Source organism: Phyllobates terribilis, unplaced genomic scaffold (genome assembly GCF_046119375.1).
Source record: "Phyllobates terribilis strain yellow unplaced genomic scaffold, ASM4611937v1 Scaffold_13__5_contigs__length_258822181, whole genome shotgun sequence".
Lineage (NCBI taxonomy): Eukaryota > Metazoa > Chordata > Amphibia > Anura > Dendrobatidae > Phyllobates > Phyllobates terribilis.
The window spans coordinates 135,115,387-135,137,166 of record NW_027362773.1 but is presented as its reverse complement, the minus strand read 5'-3'; the positions used below and the strand labels follow the sequence as shown (position 1 = coordinate 135,137,166).

Genomic DNA, 21,780 nt, shown 5'->3' with positions numbered 1-21,780 from the left:
CGAAAAATACGGTATACAGAAATATAGTTTCTGCCTCAGTTCCCCACAATCTCTGTTTGCTATCATGCAACACTTTTTTTTTAACATTTTTTACAACCAGTGGAAAATATATTTTATATAAAGTGATCAAGCTTAGCAGAAGGATTCAGGGTCATGCACTGCCCAAGAAATAAATTTATTCTAATGTATGATAAAAATTCGTTTGAATTATAGTGTAACTCTGCGCCTGTGGTTTGATTTTCTGGAGCATGTTCACCTCTGGATAAATTAGGCGAATCTTATTCCAGGCTGGGGTAAAAATCACAGGTCTTATTTAATTTCGCTCATAGACTAATTACTGTACATTTATATAAAATAGAAACCCTCAAAATAATAAATCACTGATCTCTTCAAAAGAATTAATAGCACCTTCAGCGTCACAAGAAGGAGTATTATGATCCGAGTATCTAGCAAAATGTATTGAAATCAACAAAATATATACAAAAAACAGCAAAAATACTGTTTGTAGTAAAATCAATAGATAACATTGACAGAAATGCAAGAAACAGCAAAGCACAGCAGTGGCTCTGTTACAAGTCCATATACATGGGTAGGAAATGCATGTCATAGATTGTAAGCTTGCGAGCAGGGCCCTCACTTCTTTTTGCATCTGAGTTTGGGTTATTCTTTAATGTCTTTTTTGTCTGTACATGTCCCCTCTAAAATTGTGAAGTGCTGAGGAATATGCAGGCGCTATAGAAATAAAAAATATTATTATATAGGCACATATACAATAAATGTGCAATGAATTATACACAACTGCAGATATGAACCAGCGACCAGAGAATATCTGTAATGCACACTGTAATAGCCATAAAAATATCTACAAGTCTCATCCCACAATGCCGAAAGGATCACAAAATAATAAAAAAATCTCAACAGATTATACTGAATATTGTGCACATACTAGGTAATTACCTATGGCCAGAGAGTGGAGGAGAGGAGACCAGCTGCTGCACAACTTGACGTGCTATTTGCTATAGAAATAAATAATAATTATAATAATTTCAATAATTTTTTATATATTTGTAGATACTTTGATCGTAATACTCCTGATTCTGTAGGTGCTAATAACTGTACAGTTAACAGAACTATGTTTTGTAACAAATTTTTTAGCATACGTATTGAAAATGTGAAATATATGCAGAAAATTTTGTAACAATTAGTCATTTTAAACAGTCTGTGTTATGTTCAAAAACATTCTAGTTATATTTTACCTAAAATTGTCTGCAATAATCTATTTAATACAAAATTGACATTTACATTTTCCACTAAAAGCTGTGCAGCAACAGCAATAAAAATGTACTTTGAAGTAGTTTATATATTTTGTATTCTTTTTTTTAGAGACTGGATATTGCAAATTCCGGCCAAGTCTTTGTGAATGGAATGATTAGTACGCTGCCTGTACATTCAGGTATAAGACTGATACTTTCAATGATAGAGAATAGGTTGTGATAGTGACAAACCAATCACATGTTCAAATAAAATGCTTTGTTCACTTAATCTCTACATATGCTGTATACTCCAGGAACCGCCTGGCATTGGCATTAAAGGGAATCTTTCAGCAGGTTTTTGCTATGCAATCTGAGGATAGGCTTAAGTAGGGCTGAGACACAGACTTCAAGGATGTGGCACTTATCAAGCAGTGTGCCGTTGTTTCCATACAATGAATATTTGATCACAGTGGTGTACCACCACTGCTATGGGGCCTGTGACCACGGGGGGCCCGTGAGCCAAGGGGCCCCAAGCAGCGGGGTGACCCAAGCAGCGTGGGGACAAGTTGTATAGGTGAGTATTGGTGGATAGTGGTGGGGGGAGGCAGGTTGCGGCGGAGCGGAGCACATCACGTGTGCCCGCTGCTAAAGGAACATGAATATTCCCTCTTCTCCACTCCCATGGGCGTGGAGAAGAGGGAACATTCATTCTCTTTAGTAGTGGGCACAGAGGAGCGCTGAGTCGCAGCTCCTGCTGACAGTGCCTGCTACTAAAGAAAATGCATATTCACGCTTCTCCATGCCCATAGTCCTGGCATGGAGAGGAGTGAATATGCCGGCAGCAGTAGCTCACCTCGGGATCTGAGAGCGCGCGTTGCTCAGATGCCGACATGAGCTGCAGGAAACAGGATGCAGCACTGGAGGAGAGGTGAGGAAGGAAGGTGAGTAGTGTTTATTTTTTTTTGTGTGTGCAGTGATTGGGGGATGAGGGGGCCATATATACCAGGATTGGGGGTTTGGGGGGGGCACACATACCAAGATTGGGGGATTGAGGGGACCACATATACCAGGAATGGGGGATTGAGGAGGCCACACATACCAGAATTGGGGGATTGAGGAGTCCACACATACCAGGATTGAGGGATTGAGGAGGCCACACATACCAGGATTTGGGGATTGAGGAGGCCACACATACCAGGATTGGGGGTTTTGGGAGGCCACACATACCAGGATTGGGGGATTGAGGAGGCCACACATACCAGGATTGGGGGATTGAGGAAGCCACACATAACAGGATTGGGGGATTGAGGAGGCCACACATACCAGGATTGGGGGATTGAAGAGGCCACACATACCAGGATTGGGGGATTGAGGAGACCACACATACCAGGATTGGGGGATGATGGGTGCCATACATACCAGGATTGGGGGATGAGGGGTGCCATACTTACCAGGATTGGGAAATTTACTATTAGCTGCTGCATTTCCCACCCTATGCTTACACTCGAGTCAATACGTTTTTCCAGGTTTTTGTAGTAAAATTAGGGGCCTCGGCTTGTACACGGGTCGGCTTATTTAAAATATACAGTATTTTAAAAATCAGTGAGTATGTGGTGCCCATAATACTGCAGGACTGTGGGGTGCATTATACTATATGGGGGCGGCATTTTACCCTATGGGGTGTGTAATATACTGTATGGAGGACTGTGGGGAGTGAATTATATTCTATGGAGGACCATGGGAAGTTCATTATACTATATGAAGGATTATGGGGGGCGCATAATACTATATGGAGGATTATCAGTGGCGTATTATACTCTATGGAAGGCTATGTGGGGCCATTATAATATTTTGAGGGCTATGTGGGGGGCCATTATACTGTTTGGAAGGCTAGTGCAGGCCATTATACTGTATGTATACTTTGCCTTGAGAGTTGAATTGGGGTACTGTAGGGTCATTATACTGTGCATGTGGAGGCTAATGTGGAGGAAGGCACCATGGGGGTGTCATACTGTGTTTGGGGGGCACTTTTGTTGGCATCATACTTTATGGGGAAATGAAAGAGGGATCTAGGACTTTAGCAGAAGGAAAATTACTATGTAAAGGCTGGAAAGTTGTGAGATCTGCTCTTCTGTGACACAGACAAATATTTATTTATTTGGGGCGGGGGGGGGGATTAGAGCTTCTGCTATGGGGCCCCATGATTTCTATGTATGCCCCTGTTTGACCACCAGGATATTATCATTACCCAGACTAGCTCCCTCATGCCAAGTGGTCTGACCAGTCTCCCTCCTCTGATAAGCAGCTCACTGTTAATTGACAATGCATACTAAAAGCTGTGGTGTGGGCGGGCTTCGTTTTCTGAGCTCTGCTCCATACTACGTTTAAAAACTCTAATTGCATCACAACCATTGGACCCAGTAGACTAAGTGATACATCAATGGAATTAGGGTCTCTTTTCCTACATTACGCTGTTCTCAGATGAAGTAGCAAAAATCTGCTGACAGATTCCCTTTAAACATATCCAAAGGGCACAGTAACTGAAAGAAGGCAAATAGTGCATTATTTTGACTAATAAGCATTTCTGTATTTTTTTTTTACTTGTAGAAAAATAAACAGAATTACCTGTACTTTTCTATGCAAAGACACTACCACTCTACTTCACCCCCTAAAAAAATAGCCTTCTGATTAACTTTTGATATAGGCTCAGACATGATATGACCAGAGCCTTACATCATTTACCATTATTTCTATTTACTTCGTTTTAAGGAATGAACTTGTTTTTTACTGTTTTTTTTTTCATGCCCTTTCACACCCCTAAATTTAACATTCATGGTGTGCCTGTTTAATAATTTTGTCAACAAATAATTGATAAAAAGTATGATGAGTTTAAAAACTGACCCCAAATAATTTCCTCATGATTATGTCCCCCCTGTGTGTGAAACCAAATCAAAGTGATCCATGTACAAAAAGTAAAGGTTGGCCTAAAGTATCTGGCTAATTTTGGCAGGAATGTATGGCTGTTTTATATATATGGGGGTGGCAGATATGTGGAGAAAAAAGAACTGGACATGTTAAATGTTAGATATTTCTGGCTTTGCAGGGGATGATCTACTGATAGAGGTGTCTGACAGTGGCTTTTTCCCTTTTCCTACTAAAAAAATAAAGTATGCACTTGAGGACACCGATACTGTTAACAGTGTCGAAATCGATGCTGCCATCAGCCAGACCGGCCCACTTGCCATTTGCCAAACTTGCCCAATGGCCAGTTCGGACTTACCTACTGCTAAGTAAAATCGACGTACCATCCTTATACTGTACCAGCAAAGTGAATGAGTTTTATCTCAATTGACATGGAACCAGAATTTAGTCTTAATTTTAGGCATGAGGCTATTGTCTAACATACTAATATTTTTTTTCTCAGCAATCCACACATAGTACCATAAAAATTATTTCTCTCCACATATACCTCCAACAGATGCCTCCAAAATAGGCAACTGTATAACCATGCAGTGGCTTAAATTGTTTATATGGTTCCATGAAAAAAGTAGGCAAACCAAATGGAGGCCAAAAAGGATTCTTTTTTTTACCTCCATTTGGATGAATGTCAGCCTTGGAATAATTTTGACATACAATATATCTTATGAGAAGTGTGAGTTCAGCCTTCTAAAGGCAGATCTTACTTTAATTAATGAGAATGTGTTAAGGCCACCATACACATTAGATGTCTGTCAGCCAAACATTTGGTCAGCTGCTCATTCAGCTGGCAGCCATATTGGCCTTGTCTTGCATACACGGGAGCACTTGTTCAGCCAAGTACTCCAGTGTTCTCTATCAGAGCTGTCACCATGTCTGGCGGTGGCTTTTTGCAGGGAGACACTATGATCAGCAGACCAATATTCAATATGCTGGATTGATAAATTGTCCGGGACTCACTTTCACATTAGATTGTCAGGTAAACCCATATTTTATATCACAGTTTTTAGAAATACTAAGTTAAAAAATACAGCAGAAAATGTCTCGCTTTAAACAAAAAGTGACTAATTTTCTATGATTATTTTTTTTTTGTCTGTCTGAATTTAGTCTCAGAAAAATACATCATGTTTCAGCCTTCAGCCTTCTTCATTGTTGTGCAGTCAACCAACTTTGGTCTTCAGGTGGTGGTCCAATTATCACCCATAATGCAGCTATACGTGGTACTGGACCCCTCATTTGAAACTTGCACTTGTGGTAAGAATGAATCTTCATGTAAACAGCAAATAAAATAGAATTTAGAAGATGTTTGTACATTCTGATGTTTGTAACGTCTATGTCCTGCTTTCTTCGACATACAGTGGGGAAAATAATATCTGTCGATTTTGCAAGATTTCCCACCTACAAAGAATGGAGAGGTCTTTCATTTTTATCATAGGTACACTTCAATTATGAGAAACAGAATCTAAAAATAAAAATCAGAAAATCAAATTTTAAGTTTTTTAAATAATTAAATTGCATTTTATTGCATGAAATAAGTATTTGATCACCTACAAACCAGCAAGAATTCTGGCTCTCACAGACCTCCTTGTTTTAAATTAAAAAACCCTCCTGATCTGCACCTGTCAACACACTCAATCAATCACTCTAATCTCTCCACCATGGCCAAGACTATTGAGCTGTCTAAGGACACCAGGGACAAAATTGTAGACCTGCACAAGGCTGGGATTGGCTACAGGACAATAGGCAAGCAGCTTAATGAGAAGGTAACAACTGGTGGCACAATTATTAGAAAATGTAAGAAAGACAAGATGACTGTCAATCTTCCTCGATATGGGGCTCCATTCAAAATCTCACCTTTTTGAATGATTCTGAGAAAGGTCAGGAATCAGCCCAGAACTGCATGGGAAGACGTGGTCAATGATCTGAAGAGATCTGGGACCACAGTCTCAAACATTACTGTTAGTACCACACTATGCTGTCATGGATTAAATTCCTGCAGTGCACACACCACCACATGTCCAGGCACTTTTGAATTTCACCAATGACCATCTTGATGATCAAGAGGAGATATGGGAGAAGGTCATGTGGTCAGATGAGACAAAAATAGAATTTTTTGGTATCAACTCCACTCGCCGTATTTGGAAGAAGAAGAAGAATGAGCACCACCCGAAGAACACTGAACCAACCGTGAAGCATGATGGGGGAAACGTCATACTTTGGGGGTGCTTTTCTGCAATGGGCACATGACGACTGTACCGTATTGAAGGGAGGATGGATGAGGTCATTTATCACAAGATTTTGGCCAGCAACCTTCTTACCTCAGTAAGAGCATTGAAAATGGGTGGTGTCTGGATCTTCCAGCATGACAATGACCCAAAACATACAGTCAGGGTAATTAAGGAGTGGCTCCATAGGAAGCATTTCAAGGTCCTGGAGTGGCCTAGCCAATCTCCAGACCTAAACCCAATGGAAAATCTTTGGAGGAAGCTGAATCTCAATGTTGCCCAGTAAGAGCCCCGAAACCTGAAATATCTGGAGAAGATCTTTATGGATCAATGGGCCAAAATTCCTGCTGCAGTGTGTGCAAACTTGGTCAAGAACAACAGGAAACATCTGGCTTCTGTAACTGCAAACAAAGGTTTCAGTACCAAATATTGAATTCTGTTTTTCTATTGTATAAAATACTTATTTCATGCAATAAAATACAAATTAGTTTTGTAAAAATCATACAATGTGATTTTCTGGATTTTTTGAAAATATTCTGTCTCTCACAGTTGAAGTTTACCTATGATAAAAATGACTGACCTCTCCAATCTTTGTGGGTGGGAAAACTTGCAAAATCGTCAGTGTATCAAATACTTATTTTCCCCACTGTACATTGCAGCTAATTGTAGGATAACATTTGCTGTCAAGTAGGCCTTATTTACCATATACACACTTTTATGCCTTGAGTTTGCCAATCAAAATTGTGTGCATTAATTACTTCATATTTTTGAGATGTCCTTAAAGGGGTTGGTTTAACAGGACAATCCCCTTTAAAAGAAGCTATGCTAGCTATTATTAGTGTAGATCTAAATGTGGGAAACAGAGCGCATAATAGGGTGATACCCTATGGAGGGAGAGTAAGAGAGTGCTGGTTACACTCACCTGATGGACTTGTGACAGGCACAACCCCAATGAAGGCATGAAGAAAACCAGCTGCTGCTGCCCCATGGCTGGAAGATAAGCTATTATTAGATAGCTGCAAATCCATTCATCATCCAGTTATTACAAACTGTTAAAATGTCAAACATGGATTTCCATTTTTTTCCTGCCTCTTTTTCCTCCATCATTTTATACTCTTTGCTATATATTGTGCTTCCTTTCAGCAGGTGACACTTGCCCAGTCCAAAATTAGAGAATTACCTAATATCAATTTCCTACTAGTAATTCAGAGACTACTTGTCCCTGGGACAGACACCTAGATGGGGAACCAATTCAGACATCCTTTTTTCACATATGATGTCTTTTCATGTTTTATACAGAAAGAAAATGTACCTCTAATAGTCCATGAGGCTGTTGACATGTCCATGTTTTTTGTGGACTGAGTAGCAGAAAAAAAAAAAAAAAAATGAAGAAATGTCCGTTCTTGATAAGAGTCAGCTAAGAGACGCATAGCCTTCAATTTGTTTTACTTGCCTTTACTTACCTTTTCTAGAATTTGGTTAAGGACGGGCTGCAATTCACATCACAGCCATTGGGTTAGCCACACACAGACATAAATAGCATAGACATCTTGTGACAGAGTATTAATTTTAAAGCCAAACATGTTGAACCAACAGATTAGGTAAAAAAGGACACATAAGAGATGAAATATGGTTCCCCAGTGGCTATGGCTGAAGCAAAGAATAGTATGTGGCCAATTAATTTCTTGATTGGTCTACACATTGTGCTACTGAGATACTCCAGTGCAGTACTTGAACCTGAAATAAAATGTGCATGCATCTTTAGCTAAAGGCGTGGTTTGAAAGACAAATGAATTTTCATCCTAAATCCCTATCTATTTAGTGCCATAATGTAAACTATTTTCTATTATACTTGAAGTAACAATTCCCTATCCTTCCCTAAATGCACAATTTTTTTTGTTTTCCTACTTCCTTTTTTAAGACGCTCCGTTTAAGAATCCCAGTGCATGCTGGGTTACTCAAATAAAGCGTCATCAGGAGGCAGAGGCTATAGTCACTGTTTCACTCCCTGCCCCCTTCCTGAAATGAAGCATCATCAGTGACACCCATTTCACGGGCTGGGTGTTATGCACACGCCCGGACTGACTGGCATAGGCATGTTTAGTGATCCCACTGGACCATGAACCGGAGAGTGCCTGGAGGGGCGTAACTAAGTATCTACCCGATCCGACCAAGGTCGCACGACGGCTAACGACGCCAGTGCACCAGGGAGGAACCGAGCAGAGGGACCAGGTGCTACTCCAGGTCAGACTCCGGACATGGCTGTTGACCCACACCGGAGAATACTGGAACATGCAGGTTAGGCTGGCACACTGACTGGTGGGTATAGGCAGGCACGAAAGATATGCAGACAGGCGGGCAGTCTGCAGTCTGTACTTCTAAACTCACAAACGGAAGTACAGCGACAACGAGTAGGAGTTAGGTGCAGGTTCAGACTCTGCAGAAAAAGGGAAGGTACGGACATAGAGAAAAACAGGAAACAGGCTAGGAGAGTGTTCAGACAGGAACTGAGTCTTCAGACAGAAACTGACACTGCAGTGAGATACAGGAGCGAGTCTGGGTATGCGGCCCCCAGAAAAGGTGGAACGAACAGGCTAGGAGCGTGTTCAGACTGGCCTGGAAATACAGCCTCCAGGAAGGTGGACAGACAGGCAAGAAAACACAGACAACAGGTCTAGATATGCGGCCCCTAGAAGGCGGGACGAACAGGCTAGGATACAGTTCAGACAGGAACTGCTACTGAAGGAGATACAGGAGCCAGTCTGGGAATACAGTCCCCAGAGTGGTGGAAACAGACAAGAACAGAACAGGACCTGGCACATTCAGAGAAAGGCAGAACACTGAATGATAGCGTTGCTCAGGCATCAGCCTCCAGGTGAAGCTGGTTTAAATATCCATGAATGACAGCAATAGGCTGAGGACGCATTAGGGGTGTGCCCACAGCAGCTACAAGAAACAGGAAGTGACCGGGCCGCTGCCCTAGGCAGTCATAACAGAGACAAACAGACAGCATGGAAAGAAGCCAGGCTAGCAGACTGGACTGATGATCAAGTTTGCGATCTTGCATAGTGGGAGATGGTGCCCTATGCAAGAACGCCGCCAGGTATGCTACACTGGGCTAGTCCCTTCTCTGTAACTGTGTGATGTGCACAATGACAGCACGCTTTCTCGCTGGCTCAGATCAGTAGTAATGAGCTGGCAACAAAGGGGGCAGTGGCTGAGGCCTCTGATGACGCTTCGTTTGAGTATCTCAGCGTGCACTAGAATTATCAAACAAAGCATCATGAAAAAGGAAGAAGGATAAAAAAAGAAAAGCAGTTAGGTAGTATAGTTAAGGAGGGATAGGGAATTTTTAATTTAAGTAATTAGAAAATAGCTTAGATTATGGCATTAAATAGATAGAGATTTAGGATGAGAATTAATTTGTATTTTGGGCCACCCCTTTAAAGGGTTTGTGTAGGACATAGATATTGATAAACTACCAATATGAAATTGGTGGGGATCCCCATTGATCTGCTGACATCTGCTCCAGCAGTTGCCAGATATAAGCAATGTATGAGGCAGAATACAACAGCCCTATACATTGTTTCATGGCCATAGTGGGGTACGTTATTCACTTGAATGAGAAATAAAATGCATTCCCATCAATATCTAAGTCCCAGTCAACCCGATTGACAACTTATTAAGTTTGGTATTAGTAAATTTAAAAATATCATTGCTGCAACAACAATTTAACGTTTTGCAAAATACTTTTTTTACTGCATGGAAATGTCTATGGCTTTTTTATGAGCCTTGATTAATACAAATGATGTCAAATGTTATCAAATTACCTATTAGCCAATAATAATGCATTTATGTATTCCGCTAACATTGACCTATTTTTCAGGACTTTGTGGAAATTTCAACAACAAGCAAGATGATGACTTCAAGACTATGATTAATATTACCGAGGGCACGGCGGCCGCTTTTGTCAACACATGGAGATTGAGTTCTGATTGTCCAAGCATTCATGACATAATTGACGATCCGTGTAGTCTTTCTGTAGAAAATGGTGGGTAATTGATGTCATCCATAATCTCTTTAAGCGACTTAGAGTTTGTTCACACGTTGCATATTTGCTGCAGGTTTTGCTACGGCAAGTTCTGTAATTGTGCCATTTGTCTGAAACAACCCCATTGGCTGAAACTTAGAGAACAAAATCCACAGTGTGTGGCTTGAAGACATAGAGCGCACATAACCTAATAGTAGCCTTGAAAATTAAATGAGCTACAATGATGTAATCCATAATGTGACAGCGAGTATGTGATATACATACTTCCGGCCACATTCCGACTATATGTGTGCGGCCTCACTCAATACAAGTGTAACACAGGTACTTTAGATGCAGAGACACAGAAACACAGAGCAGCCAGTATAGGGTTAATAAACAAGGGGGATTTACTGTAACAGGGTCAATCTCCACGCAGGGAGTAACAGGGGAAATATGGGGAAATATAGGGACAACAAGGGGAGCAGCAGGTAACAGACTATAAACGACAATTCACAGTTTGGCTAGATGTAGTAGAGTCGACACGGTTGTAATCGGCAGTTTTACACTTTGCTGACTCTTATTCCTAACAAGGCAGATGCCAGCTGATGCTGTTGTTTTCTTCTGGCTTCCCCACCTAAACAATGCTCCGTCTTCTGGCAGCAGCGGGCGGTCTATGGTTTGACCCACTGATCCCCTAGTCCATAACACTGCACCTCACTTGCTCGGCTCCACATCTTCTGGTGGCAGCGGGCAGTCTCCGGTTTGACCCACTGAGCCCCTAGCCCATAACACTGCACCTCACTTGCTCGGCTCCACGGACCCTGTGTCTCTTCTCCCTCTAGTCGGGCTTTACTCCCACTGTCAACTGCCTGCTTTTTGCAAAATTCCTTTTTCTCCCTCTTCCTAGACACGCCTCCAGCTCCCCGGTCACCTGACCCCTGAGCTCTGGCTCTGGACACGCCCCCAGCTTCCCTGTCACCTTATTCCTGTGCTCGCAGTCTGTCTTCCCCCTGCAACCAGAGGCACGGCCCTGGTAGTTCCGGATCCCTTGTTCTGAAAGTACTTACACTCCGGTCTTCCCCCTTACACAAGGGTTCTGAGCAAGGCTGCTCAGGTCTAGTGGGAATGTGACCGGAAGTATGTAAAAATTGCATCCTTGCCTTCACATGACTGCCCAGTATCACCGCCGGCATCGGAAAATCCTGACAGTGCACACTATGAGTGCTGTGAGGATTTGCAATTCTACAGTTACTGCCGACTTTCATGCCAAACCTGGACAATCCCTCTTTAAGGCTAAGTTACCATGATAAGTATTTGGTGCATTTTTACTACTACATCTTTTTCGCACATAAAATATGTGTATCACAATTCCAGCAAAGTAGATGAGATTTTTTTAATGTTTTCGAATTTGACCTGTTGTATTTTGTAGCATTTCAAGTCTTCTTGCGGTTAATGTGTATTTTATTTGAAGATTCTCCCCATAAACTTAAAAGAGATGCAGAAAATCTACATATAAACAATGCACATGCGTTATTATTCTTTTTTCACAGTAAAAACACTTGTAAGGTGCACATGACTTTTTCCATAAAGTCAGCAATGAGGAAGTTTCCAAAACAAAGTTATTTTATTTAAAATTTCACATACCAGGAGGAAACAAAATCTGCAGAGGAAAAAATGCAATAAAAACGCAAGTAAAAGATGCCAAAAAAATTCAATGAAAAGGGAAGTAACATAATCTATCTAAATACTAAAGAAAATGCACCAAATGCTCATCGTGGAAGCATAGCCTAGCTGCCATAGTTCACACGCAGCATTTTTTCTGCAGCCAAAACCTGCTCTATTGGTAGTAAAAATACAATCAAAATGCAGATTTTGCTGGATTTTATTTCTCTTTTTTTGGTGCTTTTGTATTCCATTTTTTGGGGGGGGGGGTGCGGAATATATGTATGGTTTGATAAAGTTAGTTTTATTCACCAAAAAACACCACAAAAACACTGCAAAAATGCGGCAAGCCCTCATTGCCTCATTGCTTTCTATTCTGCTTTTTTCTCCACTTATGAGTCACTTCTCTTTTCCCTTAATACTGAATTCACCCTCCACTTTGGAAAAAAAAAATGCTGCAAGAACACTGAAAAAACTGACACGCTCCAGAATTTAAAAATGCTGTAGTGCGTAAATTCAGAGAGGACAAAAAACAAACGTGCATGAGCTTTCTAAAATCTCATAGCTTTTGTTTGTACTGTAAGACACAGCTTATTTTCTGCATAAAAAAATGTTGCGTGTGTACATAGCCTAAATTGATAATTGCTCATTATCTTTGTGTAAGGGAGCTAGAACCAAAAGCATACAAACATCCAAAAAAATAACTTGATGATATTATTGGCTTCCTATTCTATTGGCTCAAAGGCATGTTTGTGTGAGATAGGCTAACAGATAAACCTTTTCCTATGTGAATGAAAAGAAAAAATTCTGAAATCAGAAATTCTTCAAATTTTTATTTTTCAGCTCAATATGCGAGGCATTGGTGTGGACTACTTGTGGATCCTACTGGGGTGTTCAGCCCATGTCATCCTCTAGTGGAGCCAAATATGTACTACAGGGTAAATAATTTTTATTTGAAATAAACTATAGTTTACTTTATTTTTTTTTATTCTATTTATTCCAACAAAATACAAAGATCTAAACCTGAGCAATCATATTTAAATTCAATAGGATCTATCAGCGTCGGTAAGAAACAAGTGGCAAACAAAATGAATAAAAGTTGTATTTCCAACAGACTTTGCATAAACCAATTGATCAAGGGAAGATAAAAAACTTTGTAACATGTCTTATCAGAGAATTCTGCTTTTTTCTCCACTGATGAGTCACTTTTTTTTCCCTTAATCTTGAATTCACTGTCCACTATGAAAAAAAACAAAAAAAAACAGCTTTAATAACTCTGTCTAGCTAAAGATAAGATGAACTTCTAGCACAGTGAGGTGGCTAAGTTACACCTCCTATTATACTCTATGGAGAAGAGAGAGATAATTGGAATGAGAAGCTGAGTGAGACGACAAGCAGAGAAATGCAGAAATATCATGCCAAGCCTTCCAATAAGACTTCTGAGGTTTTTTTTCCCACACTCAAGAGTTGTACTCACATCTGCACTGCTCAGTACTGTTGTATAATCTCCTCCATATTGTTGTTACTGCTGTTTGTGTAATAAGAAATGTGTGTGCTGTGATCTGTATGAGAAATTTCATAGCTAGTGATGAGCGAGCACTAAAATGCTCGGGTACTCGTTGCTCGGGTCAAGCAAATTGGAATACTCGGGTGCTCGACCCGAGCAATGAGCCCAATGTAAGTCTATGGGAAACGCGTGCATTTTTCAGGCGGCTCCCGCCGGCGGTCTTTAGAGGGACTAAAAATTGCCCAAATCGATGGAAACAGTGCTCAAATGACATGGGAACAGCATGTGGAAGACCCCTTGAAGCATTTCTGACTCCCAGGTCACTGTTGTCAACAACGTTGTCAGAGTATTATGCCACTTTTACGGACTCACAATAAAACATACAAAACCGAAACCAAAATGGATTTTCCTGGGACATATGTTAAGGAACATCCTTTCCAGGGTAATGACTTGCATACAAGGCAAAATAAATAACCAAAACCAAAAATACCCCTCCACACCTTGGGATATGTTCACACGTAGCGTTTTTGATGCGTTTTTGCACTTTTGCATTGCTTTCAACCAAGACAAATGCATTCACCAGGAAATTTCATTTTAACATTTTACAACCTTATCTGGCCTTGTGGTGTGTGACAGCTCCTCAGACACATACATACAGTCCTGAAAAGTCATGGGAAAGACCTCTGGAAGCATCTTTGACTCCCAGGTCACTGCCTAAAAGTGTGCCCATCATAACTGACCCTTGGCGCATGCAAAGATGCCTCCCACCATGCACCTGTCATTGCAGACTTGCAGCAATCACCGTCCACGTCCTTGTCCCAGAGCAGCGTTCAGTTGTCCCTAAACCCATTCCTTGATATGCAAACGCAAGTATGCAGCCACCCACCCACAGGCTGCAATACTATACTGCCAAATTTTCGACAGTTACTTGCACTTGAAATGTGGCCTTGTAGGCTCGTGGAGACGGAAGCTGTCCACAATCTTATGGCGGCGGCGACCGGGTGTCCATACTCCGTCCTCAGCCGCCACTATTTCTCCAGGTAAATGTGGCCAGGGATGGTACGGAGCCAGTCCACAGCTTTTTTTTGCTGAGAGTTGTATTTAGCTCGGTGAACAGACTGGCATAGAGGGAAACTGTATCTACCCTGGGTGTTATTTTTCCCAGTAAGTCCTCTAATGCAGCTTGTTGCAGAAGCAATGGCAGCCCGTCCAACATCAACTCGCACTTGTCGGTGGTGCTTTGACACACAAACATCTTTCTTTGCGCATTTAATTTCATGACTACAGAGTTGGGCAATGGACTGATCTGCAATACGGTTTGAGAAATAACATACATAAGCATGGCCGATCCACATAAAAAAAGCAGCCAAAGAGTGTCCGGGAACCTTCCCCCACACTTTTCATTGCCAAAGCTGCTTCTTGGCAGGGCTGGACTGGCCCACCAGAGAACCGGAAACAACTCTGGTGGGCCTTGGCTTCTCCTTCAGGAGAGTTCATAGTGCTGAGGTGAGGCCATGACGATGATAGAGGCCACCATCTGCTTAGTTTTCTGTTACTTCGAATGCAAGCGCAAGTATGCAGCCAGCCACCCACAATCCCACAGGCCGCAATACTAAACTGCCAGATTTCTGGGCGGCTGCTTGCACTTGAAATGTGGCCTTTTAGGCTTGTGGAGATGGAAGCTGTCCACAATCTTATGGTGGCGGCGACCGGATGCCCATACTCCGTCCTCATCCTCCACTATTTCTCCAGATGAATGTGGCCAGGGATGATACGAAGCCAGTCCACAGATTTTTTTGCTGACAGTTGTATTTATCTCGGTGAAAGGACTGGCATAGAGGGAAAATGTATCCACCCTGGGTGGTATTTCTCCCAGGAAGTCCTCTAATGCAGGTTGTTGCAGAAGCAATGGCAGCCCGTCCAACATCAACTCACACTTGTCGGTGGTGCTTTGACATACAAACATCTTTCTTTGCACATTTAATTTCATGAATACAGTGTTGGGCAATGGCCTGATCTGCAATGCGGTTTGAGAAATAATATGCATAAGCATGTCCAATCCACATTAAAAAAGCAGCCATAGAGTGTCCGGGAACCTTCCCCCACACTTTTGATTGCCAGGGCTGCTTCTCGGCAGGACTGAATGGGCCCACCAGAGAACTGGAAACTCCTCTGGTGGGCCTTGGCTTCTCCTTCAGTAGAGTTCATAGTGCCGAGGTGAGGCCATGACGATGATAGAGGCTACCATCTGCTTAGTTTTCTGTTACTTGGAATGCAAGTGACGCGCCCCCTGGGCCAGTGCTGTAGTGCGGCGCACGTGTGCGCGGGGGAATACCCAGAGCCGGATCCGATGGGGGTAGTAGTCTCCGAGTGGCGGGGACCCGGTCCGTGCCCAGGGTGGTCAAACTAAGTGTGTGGCAGTCTTTGTAGATGTTGTTTAAGTGTCGACTACGCCACCCGTTGATTTGCGGTCGCAAGGCCGCCGCTGCAGAACAGTCCGCTGAGGCCGGCGGTATGTGTGCAGCAATGGTGGTATAACCCCCAACGGGAGAGGTATGGCCTCAGGGCAGCTGGTGCGGGTGAAGGGAGTGATAGAAAGAGCATCCCGGTACCTTTAGTGCTGGTAGTGCGATGGAACACAGAGACTGATTGCAGTTTTCAATGCTTTACTCACAGATGTTATCAGTGTCAGTCCTGCAGGTGATGACGACCCGAGCCGTGCTGCGTCCACCAGGTACGGGGCTCGACCAACCCCCAGGCAGTTCCAGAGTGTGACCTTGAACTCCTTTCTCCGTTCCTTTCTCTGGCCGTCCCCACTAGGGACCCACCCATGTCCAGCTTCCTCGGGCCTTCTGGTGGCGAAACCTTTCTCCGGTTTCCCTGACCCTATGTGGCGTGCCTTCGTGGTGAGTGTAGTGAGTGGTCGCGCCAAGACGTGGCCACGACCTCCGGTTCCTGGCTGAGGATAAGTGGCCTCCACCAGTTTGGGATCCGGTACCCTGATCTGCCAACCCTTCACCCGCAGACTCCTAGCGTGTTAGGGTTCCCTCTTCCTTCATGTCTCTGGGCCTTTCTCCAGGTTCCATTCCTTCCTTGTTCCTTGTTCCTTTTGTCTTTCTCTCTCTTGCTCCCTTCAGGAGCAGCACCCAGACAGGGCTGCTGCTCCCTGTCACTACTCTTCTCCTCTTCTTCTGTCTGACTGAACTCCCCTCACTCCTAAGATGGTGCCCACCTTTTATACTCTCTCTGACACCCGAGCCCAGGTGACTAGCCACCAATGGGCTCCTTCCTATGCCCAGAGTCCCTCCCCTCTCTGCTCCTGCACCACTGGGATATTCCTCCCCCCCTCCCACTCCAGCCAGGGACAGACGCTGTCGTACCTGCACATCTATCTGGTGGGAGTACCGTTGATCTGTCCCCCGGAAATGGGATGTATGTGGTGCATGCAGCTAACTGAATTCTAGTCCACACTCCATCCTTACCCGGGAGTGGATTACCACACCTCTGGTTCGAGGTGCAATTCCCCTGTAGCAGCCGAGCCCTCGGGGTGCTACATTCCCCCCTGGTAAACCACAGCACGTCCTCGGGCTGAAATAGAGTAAAAACAATTTTTAAAGTGTACGTACACATAAAACACATCAACTTTCATCCATCCCTTTATGGGAGGTTTTCTCAACAGCTGGCTAATGCCACCGGAACTCTTTTACAAAAACACTATGTAAAACTTTGGCATCATATCAAATTTCACATTAAGGCATTCTCAAATAAAACATTCTTGAATTCTCGGGTTCTTGGGATCTTGGGATCTGGCCGCTCTCAGTCTTCGGCCAGGTAGAGGGAAGGGATGACCGCTCTCAGTCCTCGGTCAGGTTAGGGATTAGGGCAAAAATAGGCAACAGTTCTCTTTCTGTCCCAACGGGGACCACACTCTTAGTGGAAACAGTCCCACAACAGTCCTTATACCCGGTCGGGTAACTATTTACATCTCCTCTTTTACCGTTTACGATTAACGGTGTCCTCCACACGCTCCTTTCTCTTCCTCAGGTTCAGACCCGTCCGGGCCCTCTTTCTTCTCCTCCTGGTACGATAGCTCCTCCTCCTCCTTGACCCGGTGGACATGAAGGGCGTACCACCCCTTCACTCCCTTATGCCTGGTATAGGTGACGGTATCTCCAGGCACCAGGTCCCGTCCACTGTGCCCCTCCGGTAGGTGGGACTCTACGTCGCTCCGGTTAACAAACACCCGGCTTATGGTCTTCAGGTCTTAGATGATGCCCCAGCCACATGCCATGTGAAACTTAACAACAGTCCCGGTGACTCGGGGACCATGAGCTGTACGGGGAGGGGGTCCTGGCGGCCCTTTGTCTTCTGCTCCACGTTTTTAATGTGGAGCCACTCCTACGGGGTGACTCTTCCTGGAGCGGGGGTTGGTGTACCCAGGCGGCCAGACGAATGGTGTCCCATCCGGGCAGGTGTGCTGCTCATACAGGTCTTTCCCCAATGATGGCACGACTGGGGGCCCCGGCTGGGGTGCAGCGCCCGCGGGCACTCGGCCTTTTAACCAGGCCGGTGACTTTCTGATCGTGCCCGGTGTTGGGGAGCACGGTTCAGGGCGAGGCTCCGCTGCAGAGCTTGCTGCTGGAGGGCTGACTACTGGTGGTGGAGGTACGGTGGGCGGTGCGGCACCCAGAGCTTTGGGTCCCGCGGCGGGAGGTAGGGGCAGGTCCGCGGCCTCAGGGCCCGGAGTAACGGCTTTCCCCTTACTTGTCGTTGCGGCCTCCCCCGCGGCGTCGTCCCCGGCCTCCGGTCCGCTTCTGCTGCCTCTCGGGATGGACGCGGTGCTGGATGGTGGCTGCACCTCCGGTTGGCAGGTCAGCGTGCGCCGGGTCAACTCCTCCTTCCACCCGGCGAGCACGTCTCGTTGCGCCCAGGTCATCCTCCTGTTCAGCTCCTCCAGCGCGGCCTGCGCGTACTCCGGTTCTTCCTTCTGGAGCACCGCTAGCAGCTCTGCAATCTGGTATGGCGGCTGTGGCGGTGAAGTTCTCCTCCGTATCCGACATCCTCCTCCCCCCTAATGGACCGTGGCCTACCTGGCGATGATCCTCTTCCGTAGGCCGCGGCTCCGCAGTGGATCGTCAGGGTTGAGGACCTTCCGTCGCGCTCCTGTGACGTCGGCGTCGCTGGGCTCCTTCCAGGACCTTACGCAACGTCCGGACGTGAGGCGGGGCTTCAGTTCTCGCGGGCTTTCGGATTCCACGCCCCTCTTCTTCCCGCGCGGCGTCCTCAAGATGGCGTCCAATGGCGGGAAAACTCCACGGATGGCGGGAAGAAGGCAGAAGATGGCGTCGGATGGCGGGAATCGGCTCCGGATGGCGGGAAACGACCCCGGACGGCGGGAAACTTCACCACAGGCAAGTAAAAAGTCTCTTTTTCAGGCACGCAGTACCCGGTGGTTACGGGCACGAGATCCTGCCGACTACGCCAAAGTTGACGCGCCCCCTGGGCCAGTGCTGTAGTGCGGCGCACGTGTGCGCGGGGGAATACCCGGAGCCGGATCCGATGGGGGTAGTAGTCTCCGAGTGGCGGGGACCCGGTCCGTGCCCAGGGTGGTCAAACTAAGTGTGTGGCAGTCTTTGTAGATGTTGTTTAAGTGTCGACTACGCCACCCGTTGATTTGCGGTCGCAAGGCCGCCGCTGCAGAACAGTCCGCTGAGGCCGGCGGTATGTGTGCAGCAATGGTGGTATAACCCCCAACGGGAGAGGTATGGCCTCAGGGCAGCTGGTGCGGGTGAAGGGAGTGATAGAAAGAGCGTCCCGGTACCTTTAGTGCTGGTAGTGCGATGGAACACAGAGACTGATTGCAGTTTTCAATGCTTTACTCACAGATGTTATCAGTGTCAGTCCTGCAGGTGATGACGACCCGAGCCGTGCTGCGTCCACCAGGTACGGGGCTCGACCAACCCCCAGGCAGTTCCAGAGTGTGACCTTGAACTCCTTTCTCCGTTCCTTTCTCTGGCCGTCCCCACTAGGGACCCACCCATGTCCAGCTTCCTCGGGCCTTCTGGTGGCGAAACCTTTCTCCGGTTTCCCTGACCCTATGTGGCGTGCCTTCGTGGTGAGTGTAGTGAGTGGTCGCGCCAAGACGTGGCCATGACTCCGGTTCCTGGCTGAGGATAAGTGGCCTCCACCAGTTTGGGATTCGGTACCCTGATCTGCCAACCCTTCACCCGCAGACTCCTAGCGTGTTAGGGTTCCCTCTTCCTTCATGTCTCTGGGCCTTTCTCCAGGTTCCATTCCTTCCTTGTTCCTTGTTCCTTTTGTCTTTCTCTCTCTTGCTCCCTTCAGGAGCAGCACCCAGACAGGGCTGCTGCTCCCTGTCACTACTCTTCTCCTCTTCTTCTGTCTGACTGAACTCCCCTCACTCCTAAGATGGTGCCCACCTTTTATACTCTCTCTGACACCCGAGCCCAGGTGACTAGCCACCAATGGGCTCCTTCCTATGCCAAGAGTCCCTCCCCTCTCTGCTCCTGCACCACTGGGATATTCCTCCCCCCCTCCCACTCCAGCCAGGGACAGACGCTGTCGTACCTGCACATCTATCTGGTGGGAGTACCGTTGATCTGTCCCCCGGAAATGGGATGTATGTCGTGCATGCAGCTAACTGAATTCTAGTCCACACTCCATCCTTACCCGGGAGTGGAATACCACACCTCTGGTTCGAGGTGCAATACCCCTGTAGCAGCCGAGCCCTCGGGGTGCTACACAAGTGCAAGTATGCAGCCAGCCACCCACCCTCCCACAGGCCACAATACTAAACTGCCAGATTTCTTGGCAGCTGCTTGCACTTGAAATGTTGCCTTTTAGGCTCGTGGACGCGGAAGCTGTCCACAATCTTATGGCGGCGCCGACCGGGTATCCATACTAGGTCCCCAACCGCCACGATTTTTTCCGGTATCCTCTCCGCCTTCCATAAGCACGGGTCCCACAACATTACCCGTGCACTCCCCAGTGCACTTACTTCCCCCGTGCATCTCACCCTCCCCATGCATCTCATCCCCCCCGTGCATCTCTCATCCCCCCCATGTACATCTCATCCCCCCCATGTGCATCTCTCATCCCCCTGTGCATCTCTGATTCTCCCCACTCCTAGTTAATTAATTGTATTTAAAAAAAAATAAAACTTGTTATACTTACCCCCATGCGATCCCTCCAGAATCCTGGCGCTCGTCCACGTTGCTGCCACCAGGTTGTCCTGACTTCCGGCCATGTGACGGCGCCGTCACATGACCGGAAGTCAGGGGAATTATGAAGGCGCTGCCACAGCAGCGCTACCCCAGCAGCGCTGCACTGCTACACAGAGGAAAGCAGCGCTGAGATGTCCCAGCTCTTAGCGCTCAGTATGGGTCCGGGGTCCCAGGGCCGGCTCCAGGTTTTTGTGGGCCCCCAGCAAAAGAGTCTCAGTGGGCCCTCATATAACACTCCATACGGAATACTGGCCCCCATATAATGCTTATGCAGGATGCTGGCCCCCATATAACGCTCCATACAGAATACTGGCCCCCATATAACGCTCCATGCAGGCTGTTCCCCACATATAATTCCCCACGCGGGCTGTTCCCCCCACATAATGCCCCATGCAGGCTGATCCCCCCCCATATAGGATGTCACCCCCCCTTATAATGCCCCATGCAGGATAACACCCCCCCCCTTCCTTATAATGCCCCATGCAGGATGTCACACACACCCTCTTCCTTATAATGCCCCTTGCAGGATGTCACACACACACCCTCCCTTATAATGCCCCATGCAGGATGTCACCCCTCCCTCCCTTATAATGCCCCATGCAGGATGTCACCCCCCCGTTATAATGCCCCATGTAGGATGTCACACACCCCCACCTCACCCCCCTCCCTTATACTGCCACAGGCCTCCATACAATAAAAAAAAAAAATCAAATACTCACCTCACGTCTCACCTGCTGCCGCTGCTCCGGACTCCAGCGTCGCCAGCCTCATCCCGCTCTGCACTGTGACTGCTCAGGAGAGAGCGTAGTGTAAAGACGTCATCGCACCCTCTGACCTGAGACCAGGGGTGGACACAGACTGTAGTGGGCCCCTGTGCAAGAAA

The 21,780-nt window shown here is 45.9% G+C and overlaps 2 protein-coding genes across 2 annotated transcripts in view; both read left to right on the top strand.

Annotated features, from left to right (window-relative positions):
• The window catches only part of LOC141173624 (mucin-2-like), a 42,451-nt gene extending 40,861 nt beyond the window's left edge, over positions 1-1,590 (top strand). The window contains exons 5-6 of the mRNA XM_073657925.1: positions 1,384-1,453; positions 1,568-1,590. Of these exons, the coding sequence (XP_073514026.1) occupies positions 1,384-1,453; positions 1,568-1,590 (93 nt within the window). The remainder of the gene's footprint in view (positions 1-1,383; positions 1,454-1,567) is intronic.
• A 3,776-nt stretch (positions 1,591-5,366) lies between these two features.
• Positions 5,367-21,780, top strand: part of LOC141174072 (uncharacterized) — a 369,120-nt gene continuing 352,706 nt past the window's right edge. Inside the window, exons 1-3 of the mRNA XM_073658713.1 lie at positions 5,367-5,483; positions 10,341-10,505; positions 12,990-13,084. Of these exons, the coding sequence (XP_073514814.1) occupies positions 5,435-5,483; positions 10,341-10,505; positions 12,990-13,084 (309 nt within the window). The 5' untranslated portion in view covers positions 5,367-5,434. The remainder of the gene's footprint in view (positions 5,484-10,340; positions 10,506-12,989; positions 13,085-21,780) is intronic.